Source organism: Tubulanus polymorphus, chromosome 5 (assembly GCF_964204645.1).
Source record: "Tubulanus polymorphus chromosome 5, tnTubPoly1.2, whole genome shotgun sequence".
Classification (NCBI taxonomy): Eukaryota; Metazoa; Nemertea; class Palaeonemertea; order Tubulaniformes; family Tubulanidae; genus Tubulanus; species Tubulanus polymorphus.
Genome location: NC_134029.1, coordinates 2,794,911 through 2,806,385, shown reverse-complemented (window position 1 = coordinate 2,806,385; position 11,475 = coordinate 2,794,911). Strand labels below are relative to the sequence as shown.

The 11,475-nt window shown below is 39.7% G+C and overlaps 1 protein-coding gene across 1 annotated transcript; it reads right to left on the bottom strand.

Annotated features, from left to right (window-relative positions):
• Positions 1-4,405, bottom strand: LOC141905336 (SKI family transcriptional corepressor 1 homolog-B-like). The gene is made up of 6 exons (XM_074794176.1): positions 2,771-4,405; positions 1,632-1,674; positions 765-827; positions 413-487; positions 251-316; positions 1-140 (listed from the first exon to the last, which is right to left on the bottom strand). Exons 1-6 carry the CDS (start codon positions 4,403-4,405, stop codon positions 1-3), a joined length of 2,022 nt encoding a protein of 673 aa, XP_074650277.1.
• Between the last annotated feature and the right edge of the window lie 7,070 nt (positions 4,406-11,475).

Below are 11,475 nucleotides of genomic sequence, written 5' to 3'. Positions count from 1 at the left end.
TCATTGTTTTATCCCGCTGTAAGATTGCTGAAGTTGTGCACTCATTTCTTTCTGTAGCTGAGCTGTTTTGAATACGCATTCCTGACAGTGTCGCGAAGCTAACATCTTACACGAAAACCGATGTAACGCATCGTGGGTTTCTGAAAAAAAATCAATCACGAGGCCATAACGGATCAGCTTAAGCTTAGATATAGTGTGATATTGCGTTGTGAAAACAATGTTTTTATTTTACACTTACACATGGACGAACCTTTCAGATTTTGCTGTAAGGTACACCGCGTCTTCCTTTCCTGTTCTAATTCCTGATACAAATTCTCTGAAAATGATAAAAAGAAAACATATATACCTGTATAAGTCCTGATTTACGATATGTTACTACCATATCTGAATGTACATGTTGCAACTCTCGTACCTTTCACAAGTTGTAACTGTTTTGCTAACTGTTCTCTGTAAGCAAGTTCCCGTCTGACCTGTTGCTGTAAGGTTTCTAAAACAGAAACAATTCACGATGAAACTGCAGTCTATATATAGGTTATATCAAAAATACATAAAGCGGATTCCCCGTGTATTTTTGGTTATATTCATCGTCAAATTCGATTTTCCTTATACCTTTTAATGCACTATATTCCCTGTCAAATTCTTTCGATTTTTGCAGTTCTTTTTCAAGAAGAAGGACCAGATGATCTGTGTTTATAAATATGAATATTATCACACGTTTTAGGTGTACTGTTAGCGAGACAGATAATTCTACAACCACATTTTACCTTTCGAAAGCGAAGACAATCTGGAACTCAAGTGTACGTCAGTATCTCGTTCTGGAGGACAACCTACAAATAAAAATTTGATAAGCTAGTGATTCGGCAAGTATATGCACATCTTATATCCAATGGTGAAATGTCGGAATAGGTTGGACTAATCGTGACGGATAAATGTATTCTCAGCGTAGAAGATGATGAACAATCCCGTTATTGATGAAATGTAAAATCTAAGTTTCTAGATTCATCTGAATCTGATTTTCAGAGAAACAGTAATCTGAACAGCGAATGATCATGTTGATTTCGAATGCCAGAAAAATCAAGCTTTGAGGATGATATCGTACGCGACCTTAGGTCTATAGCAGTGAATCCATCACTCTGTAATGCTAGAGGGTTAACCCGAAGATGTTGTCTCGACCCCTCGAGTATTTCACTTTTATTTAACAGCTGTTACGATCGAATGCGTAAGATAAAGCACTGGTGCGGTTTGAGGGCTAATCGCGTTAACGGAATCTCAAGGGAAGTGTTTCTATTCATTTGATCTGTTTTCGCAAAATGCTAATACAATTTGCAAGTAAATAGATGAGCGGGGCACTTCGGCGTTTGAAAGATTGCCCCACTTGCTACGAATTATGTAAAGTAGGCTTTTGCTTGTAGAAACTTTCGTCGGATCTTAAATGGCACCTGATACGAATAGAAGTCCCAACTGACGGTTCGAATTTGTTCGTGAATTTTCTCCGGCTTTGTTCGGAAACAAACGAGAATCGAAAATGTTTATTCGAACTAATGAACAATCACCAATAGAACAGGAATGAGATGGGTGAAAGTGTACGTAATGAATATATTAATTCTACGAGTTTTCATAATGTTACTTACCAATGACCTCAGTTGAAACATTTTCGAGGTTATTTGTCTCTACCTGGAAAATACAAAAGAGCTTTGGTTGATTTGAATCTTTTGTTGATGAAAGCTACCTCCTAATTTCAGGATATATACTTTCCAAGGTGTAAATGGGGGGCATATTCAATCAGGAAATGATCCGAAAAAAACGAATAGGTCTGATCAGAGACTGTAGGATTCATTGTAGAAAAACCGTCAATATTGAAGAAAAATTAAGAGAGTAGTGACATTCCGGCCTCGTTTTGCTATATGAGCTATTTTCAAATATGCTTTAAAAAGGCTTTGAAGAATTGAGCCAAAAATTCACTGCTCGTGTATTGCGGATTTTTGGATACCAAGAAACTCCAGAATCCGTAGCTGGCTTGGTACTGTTAAGACTTATAACCCAGCGCACGAGGACACTATGTGCAAACGTGAGTTTGGTTGATTACCTTAACTATGAACAACGTTGTCTCATAAGGATGAAAAAGGACTTTCAATATGACTAATGAATAAGGAAACAACAATGCGAATCCTGCATAGATAGATCCATCGTTAAATAAAACCTACTCGCATTCAAACGGCTACAATTCTAATTAGTAAATTAGGTTGTGGCGGCTTATAAAACAATATGCACAATTACTACTAATGCATTTCCGTTCAAACGGTGAAAAAATCGGCAGAAAATCGGCGGAATTCTTCAGGGACGGAAGAATAAAGAATGAATGAAAGTGATTAGTAATTATTGTGTGATTATGAATACTGTCCATCGATCATAGAGGATCTGTGAGGCTCGATTTCTAATACAGTCATTACTGTAATTAAATGCGATAACGAATAGATAATACGGTGATACTGACGCTAACGTTTAATCCAGCGGGATTAACTTAATCCAGTCGATTAGCTAAATCCGGTAAGATTAGCTTAATCATTTTATTGTTATTGCGCGTTTTAATTTACAGATAGTTACTAAGACGAAATACAAGATTTGTTACTACTGGGTAGAATCGGTGCCGTGAGAACCGCGTGAGGGGCCATCACGAAATTATTTGTATTTGAAGGTTTTCTGTCAATAATGGAGGCAAAGAGAACTGGTTTCTTTTCTTAACTTTAACTTAAACATTAATCTAACGTACCTGTTCGACCTGAGGTTCAGAATTCTGCTGTTCTTCTATATCTGACCCTTCATTATCTACGATCTGTTTGTACGCAGCATTAGTTGCTGTATGGTATTGAACATCAGGATGTTGGGTATTTTTCGTATCAACGGAACAACTCGCCTCAGATTCTAAATTCGTTTCCTGAATCGTCCCACAGCGCGGCGGTGACATGCCGCATTCAGAATGGTCCGATACAACGTCCGCATCCGTATTATTATCGTTTATGACGTCGATCACGATATTGTCCGCGTCTTCGTCCGAATCTTCGTCTTTCGGTAGTCTGATGTCACGATGCTCGGTTTTATCGAGCGAGTAATCATCAGATCTGGGTGAATGTATGACCGGAGAGGTCGATGACGTAACTAGATGTCGTCCTACTGGCGTGAACGCTGATACATACGGAGGTCTGGTTAAGCCAGGCGTCGCGCTGAGATGAGGCAGTTTTTCAGTGTCGACTCCTCGCGGCGGGTTATAGAACCTCTCCACGGCGCTCTCGTTGTTTCTGTTCAACTCGTTTTCGGCCTCGAACGCGAATTTTGGTGAAGTAATCGCCGTCCCGACCGGAAGCGATTTCTGACCGATGCTTTGCCAGAAAAAGTCGTAAGACCCGAACTGCGATTCTACCGCATTCAGAGGCATATAACTCGACGATTTTGGTTCGCTCGGGTTGAAAGTTTTAGGGTACGGGTAATTAACATAGGTAGAATGAGCGGGTATAGGGCTGATCGGATATGGAGATTTGACTGGATGAAATATCGGATAGTTATAACGATGAGTGAGAATCTCAGAATTCTGCTGACATTTCGCCGTTGACATTTTCGGTTTTTTGGCCGCGTCGTTTGAACGGGCCGCTAGCGTGGACGTCACGTGACACAGTATTCGCTTCCGGCTTCCGCCATTAAACATAGCTTTCACGTCCTCCCAGGCGTGACTCAACTCTTCAGCCGGCTCCCCGCTCAATACGATATGGCGTCGCCACGAGTTGAAGTTAGCGGCGTCCGGATGCGTGTATTTCGAGTCGGGCATGCGATGATAGTGAAATATGAATTTATTCGGCGAGAAATACATGTTACAATACGTGCATTTGATGCATTTAGCGCGGGAACTGTTGTATCTGGAGGGTACGAATAAGCCTCGACATCCCCAGCCGCAATTGTGTTCGACTTCGAATGAAAAGTTCTCTGGTAGTTTCGGCGGCGTGTTCTCTTCGAGAAACGATTTAACGAGTCGCTCGGCCTCGCGTTTAGTGATCATACCGCATCGTCTCGATGATATAGGCATCGCACCAGCTCTTCTCAATATCTCTAGTTGAACGGGGGTACATTGAACGCATGTAATACCCAGCGCCACCCGGCGGTTGTGTATTTCGTTGTAACTATAGCGTTTTAAAAGAGTTGTGGATATTTGCGCCAAACAAAGTCGTTCTTTTCCGTCGATTCGTAACGCGACGATATCGACACCGGTAAGATTAACAGTAGTTACTGTATTCTGCCGTGTGAATGAAGGCGGCTGTTGTTTGTTTATACTTGAATTATTCGACGTTTTTGAATCTGGTAATTTTGTAAGCTCGTTTGGTGTCGATTGCGACGTCGTTTTTTCTGATTTATCCATCGCAACTTCTGAAAATATATTTTGAATTATAGGTTTCGAACGAACTCAATTGAAAAGAAAACCTATTACATCTAAAGCGATCAGTTTTATTTCTCTTATATCTTATAATTCAGTTCCACGCATAAAGCCTCGAGGACTCCCAACCCTCTGGGCCTTCACTCTACCACTAGACTCATTGAAACAGTAATTACCAAACGCGGAATAGTTGGGTTACCGAACCATCAGTAGCACAGTTACGCATCATGGGCTACTCAAAGAAAATCTCCTGTGCGTGAATCAACCACAGCAAAGATTTAAATTCTCTTTTTGCTCAGTCGTTGAGAATGGTTTACGACCGCACAACATTAATTACTCGTGTTTAGAGAGAAATGAACGGTGAATAACACAGCGTTATTCACTTTAACTAATACACGTGATTTAAACATTAAACAGCACTCGTGTGTGACGTGCAATATCTTAATCATATTAGTGTCTTATCAAACCAGCGAATAATAGCGCGCAATAGCAGTATGTCTTCATCAGGAGAGCGGAGTGCGGGATGGGACGTCTCCGGATGTATCCAGGGCGGTGCAGGTATACATCCGAGGAGGCGAGGGTGTTTCCGAGGTGGATGGCATCCTCTGATAATCAGGAGAGCGGAGTGCGGGAGGGGACGGCTCCGGATGTATCCAGGGCGGTGCAGGTATACATCCGAGGAGGCGAGGGTGTTTCCGAGGTGGATGGCATCCTCTGATAAATTGAGAATCGCAACCTAACATAACGAGAAAGATGAAATCCGAATAGCTTTCTTAAGCTAGTAATTCATTGATTCGACGTTTCGAGTATAATAGTATAATACCGGTAATAGTCATCTTCAGTATTCCTGAAGTTGACTAGGTTATAGTCGAAACATCGAATCAATAAATTATGAGATTTAAGGTAACTTTTCGGTCTTCATCTTTCTAGTTGGGTGTGGGATTTTCAATGTATCGTCACGACACGCATAGTGCTTCAACAACGGTCAACATACACGGTTGGGAAGGTAAACACAAGTTGCCAAAATTCGTTTCATGACAATATTACATTCTATAAATTCTCAATTCTTTCATATCGGTGATGAAGTAACTGGATTTATAAAACGAATGAGAATTTTGCCGGTGAATTATTAGCATATTATCCTTAATTCGTAGTTAAACTAATCGTGTAAGTGAAGTGTATATGATGTGGTCGTGCGGTGTCGATCGAGCGAATGAAACGGTGAACGTAGTTGACTCAGTTTGAGTAATGTGACTTGGCATGCGTGCGCAAATGATTTACCGAAATAATCCGATATAAACGAATGACAATTTCCTCAACCAGATTATAAAAATTAGTCGCTTATTCCGGGGTCGAGCGTGTTGATCAAAGCTTTAATAGAGTTTGGCGAGGTTATCCGGTTGTTATAACTGATCAGACAGTCGACCAAATATTACCCTTCATAAACTCAACCGGGCCCCGGTTTGTCATTATTGGCATCTTATTTCTGATTATCATATCTCCGGCTGAAAACGAATTAACGTCATTGTAGATACTGCATCTTGAAGATCGGCGCGATGTTATTTTAGTTGGGAATTAATCAAAGTTTGCCCGCGTCGCTGATTCTCGCGGGCTGTAATCGAATTCTATCGCGAGATTTAACCCGAGATTTCACGAATTCATAACGAAATTATTAGATTATATCGCATTATGACGTTCATACACTCTGTTAAACTGGCGCTGATGAGAAAAAATGAAAACACAAGAAATAACTGGATAGTTTGACGCAGGAGCGGCGGCCGCATAGCTGTAATAATTACAAGCTCAGTTTATCAACTTTTTGGAGATGAACTTTAAGTTTCGACTCGTACTCAAAGCCCTGGATCCATTAGCACACACTCTATAAATTCCTGAACATGATTATTAGTTTAGTTGAAACGTCGTATCGATAGATTATTAGCTTAAAAAGGGAACTGTTCGGACTTTATCTTCGTCGTTTTATAAGTCTAGGATTCTTACTAATGAAACTATTCTAAATTGGTTTCGAATGAGTTTTAGTCTACCTGAATTGGCAGGTATAACATAAATAATGATAACGTAATGCTAAAATATATCTTACTATATGTATATTTCTGGCAGTTTTGGTTTAAGTGGAACAATATTTTGAACGCGAATCGGCATTCAATTATGAAATAGAGGTTTTAGTAGTATTTCAAAAAGCTACCTAAACATTTTCTTTCGGACAATTAGAGGAATTTGTGAGACAGAGATTGCAGTGTCGGTTATTGTTTTGTCCCGTCGCCGCATTTTTGTCAACTTAATTCCGAGGGTTATTATTTATAAGGAAATCTCATCTAACGCGAAATCTCATCGTCGCCGTCACCGCCGCAGTCGCTCAGACTTAAATATAATTCGTTCGAAAAAGCAGTCAATATAATAGCACATGTAGCACGTGTATCGCTCGGACCCAAGGGTAAAATAATCTCGTCTGGAAACCGGACAATGTATTCAATTCGCTATAGCGGTTAAACTCCCACAGGTATCTCAGTCTATTATCAATGTCGTTAGTTCGACCATAAACATTTCCCGCGATACAAATAAACCGAGTTTCGCTTAAAATTGCCATTATATTTCCCGATATACAACTCGTCATAAATTACCGACAATTTGTATTTGATTATTCTTGCCGCAAGTTTAATTAAGGAAAGCGATGCCGATTGCTCTCAATAGACGGTTATGGGTGTGAGGTAGTTCCGCCGAGGTTTCCTGATAGTGTTTGGGCGATTATTTATTTTTTTCTTTAGGAAAACACCGAAATGAACGCATGACTCAAACAGAACTTCGTGTATACGCTCTAGACGGGTTTCTAGGGGTCAATTCTAGCATAATCTTCAGTTTGCTTAGGAAAACTTGTAAACAGAAAGAATTAGAATTTTCTAACGTCAAACATTCTTCGAAAAAGAGTCCGTAGTTACATGGTTCGTTCTTTAACGCGACTCTAATTCAGTGTATTTTCAAAATATTACAAAACAACCAATAAATTTATGAAAAGCAGATACTATCGTAACGCATTCTACTACTATTTCATTGTGAAATTCTCGAGCATAAGACGTTCATCGAGGGAAGCTGTTATCTTCATCATGTAAACGTGGTCTTCTGTCATTGCCAACACTTGGTTGGGCGAGAATGCTACAAAAACGGATCTATTCGCTCAATCTTTCGACCATGCAAGATTGGTCCGTAGACGGTTTGTTTGCCGCCTCGACCTGATTATGATCTTACAAACTATGGTCACATAAAATGACTTATCGTTTATAAAAAGGTGCTACGATAACCACAATGTGTTGTTATAAAAGTTATTTAAAAAGTTTTATGATAACCCCCGCCACAAAAACACATGCCTCAAATAAAAAATAGAACTAAGAATACAAGCACTTGTTCAAGAACGACATTTCCTAGTGGTTCTTAGATTGGATTAAGAATTTTTAGTTAGGCAACGATAAAACAGTATTGGGATTATAGCAATTTCGTATTTCGAAATTCAACGTCTTTTAATGTTTAAATCTCAATCACGAGAAAACAATAGACATGGATCTTACAATTTTTGAATGATGAAAATGAAAACATACCTGAACGAATGTGAAATTGCGGTGATTCAAAATCTCAACATTCCCAATACAACAGGACCAAATTCTCCGTTGGATTCCTTTCTAAATGCTAAGAATGCTCATCAGAAGCTGTATCTAGATATTTTGACGAACGGTGTGTATTTTGCGCCGGGGTTGAGTTGTTCAATCTCGGTTGGATGTTGGTTAGATCTCACAGTTGGATGTTCGTTACCGCTGTGTCGAGCAATAAAACGATTAATGAAATGACAATCGTGTTTTTATGATGGCGTTAATTATTGTAAGATTGCTGCTGCGACACGCCACGACTACTTCCTTGAGAAACGCCGTGTGATTGGTCGATGATAATTTCAGCGATACAAGTTAACTGCGTCTGATTCGCAGGAGACGCGCAGTTACGGTACAGCCTTTATATCTGAATTACACCGTGGATTACATCTTCTCTAGTCGAGATGTTACAACGGATCTTAAATACGGATTCGAACCCACGAAGCTCAAAGTCGGGTTGACGTAATGATGAATTATTCAATTAGCAGATAGGGGGGGGGGGGGCATTCTACATATGTACTTAAAGCTCCACTAGACGGCCACACACAATACTGATGACACCTTAAGTGTGAAGCAGCCCCAGAAATCATCACCGAGAGATTTTATAGATTTACACTTTTTTGTGTGAAACTTTCAAATTTGATAACATTTCTATTCTGGGAAATGAGAAGATTGAGATTGAGATTGAGATGATCAGCCGGGTGAGTTGTGTGAGGTAATCGAGTGAGCAAGACGCTTTGTGGTGAGGATTGGCGCTGTTTTTCAGCACTGGTCACATGGAGTGTGACTTAAGGCAATACGACTGTATCCCTGATTTATAACGGGACATGCCGCAAGATTTACGCGTAAAAATAAATCAAGAAAAACCATTATTAAATCAACGCTATTTGAACTATCAATTTGATTTGGTCTATCGCGCAATGAGTTTTGTTTCGCCTATCTGTGATGATGGCCCAATATTGCAGCAGACAGTGCGACTAGTTACCCCGGGGTATCCCTGCGCTAGCACCTAATCTACGGCCACTTACTTAGCACAGTTACAAGCTGTGATCAAATGTAATGAAATCATTAGACAAAACTATCGGCGAGTCGCATAATTAAATAACCGGTTTCATTATGGATTGTGTAAAACTTGTCCGGTGGACACGCACACTGTGTTTGATTAGTTAATGGGAAAGATTTGCCGTCCGTCCGGATACAATTAAACCGGTTAAAACGATGTAATTCACTTCACTACCGGCCTCGAGACACATTCAGCCGCGCTATAAATTCAACTGCTCGTCTATAGAAATAGAAATTAAATATTTACTGATTGTTTACAAGTTGTTTTTCTGATGATTTAACGACGGGGCTTTGTGTATTACTAAACAGAGCTTACTGTGAACAAATTGATACTAAGTCATTACAGAAGGACGTTACTTTGACCAAAATAATGACTTCCTAAAACATATTAAAAAAACTCGATTGGAACCGGTTATATTCGAGTTCAGATTTGACTGAGAGTTAACTCATTGAAAATGAACTAATTCTAACAGTGGGGCCGGATAGTGAAGATTGGAGGAAGCGCTGAATCCACGCGCCTAAATAACGAGGGTGACTCGAGTCGAGCGGAAATTAATTCTGGTTCGGAATCAATCGATGGACGTTTCTATCTATCGCGTCATGTAATTATACGTGCAGGCAACTGATCCTTACTGTTAGTACAAACAAAGCTGCCCAAATTCAGGACAAATCGAGTTGAATATATGTTTGTGTTTCTGTACGAACTGAAGGAATGATTACGATTGGTAGAACACTATATCCGTGTTGACGCGATGAGGAGAGAATCCCACAATGATAATAAAAAGTCCGAAAATGAAACTTCGAGATAGTAGTTTATTTCAACGTTTCGACTATATCCTAATAGTCATCTTTATTCCTGAAGATGACTATCATCATTTTATTATCATTGTGGGATTCTCTCCTCATGAAGGAATGATTGTATCACTGCATGAACATTCTGAGGTACTAGAATCAAGCTACTACCTGGGTTTAAAAATCGAAATAAGGTTTAACATAAATCCTCGGAACTTCTCAAAATACTTCAGACAGGTTTATGCTCGTATAATTGTCACTATGGCTGTTTATTTGATGCCAGGTTAAGAACGAGTTCAATCAGTTTAACTAGATCTTCAACGACGGGGTTGATTTCAATACTCAGTCTATAAAACCCGTTGCTGTATAAAGTTGTGTAACAAACAATGAACGCTACGCGCACCTCGACAGATGCCAATCAACTGAGAGGAATTACCGAGGATAAATTCGGTGTAACTTGCTAAGAACTTCGTCTCCGAGATACTGGTTATTGTAAAGCTCGTTAATCCTGAGTTCTCCACTCGTTTGATTAGACAACAAGCGGTGTTTAATTAATATTTATTCCCTATACCGGAACTGTTAAGATCCCGATACGAGACGAGAGTTTTTCCTATCGCGGATGTATATGACTGTGTCCTCTCGAGTCGAGTTAAAACTGTGAGTGGATCCACTGTGTATTTCGATGTTAGTGCGTAAAGGGATTCATTAACATAGTTTGGATTTTTCTAAAATTCATTTTGATTAACTCAAAGCAGTTAAATGAACAAAAGTTCTGCAGTGAAGTTAACCAATTGAAAATTAACTATATTCAACTGGAGCCACATTGTACCAAATTCTGAACTGAGTATCCGAGTCACCTGAGTATTCTGAGTTCTACTTGTTTTCATAAGTTTCGGTTAACTTCGAGACGTTCGATGACTGTTCGATGACTGTTTTTTAAAGCATGCTTATAACAATGACTGTTTTCGTTTTACCACAATTTGTCATTAATTAGATTTGCTCGTTCGTAATTATCTTCTGTTTCTACCGCCGGCTAGATTGATTGTGGCGTTTCTATGATTAGAATAAACGGAATCGTTATTGCATTAATTAATTGCGATGATAAAAGTCCGTTTTCTCCGGTGAAATCCCCGAGAGAATCAGAGAGCGCGTCCCGTCTTAATAAAACCCTCTAATCCTTATAAATGCCGCCGAGTCGCTCGGCTGAGAGTTACCATATTTATTATTCGCGTTTCGAGTGCGGATTTCCGAACGGCGTCGTATAGCTCGGAATCGACGATTGAACAATGTCTCGCAGTCTTTTGCGATACGAATTAATGCCCCATATGTCAACGGACATATGCTAGGTGTTTGGTTGGACACGTGTCGGCCATTGTAAAAACCGGATCCATGAATTCCGCCATCTCCGGAAATAACGACAAAACATTCTATTATAATATCAACGCGCCTCTTATTATTTAAAGGTGTTTCTCCTAGCGAGTGAACTAGGGAAAATAATGCGGGACCAGATTGACAATATTAATTAGAGATAAAATCAGACGTAGAAGT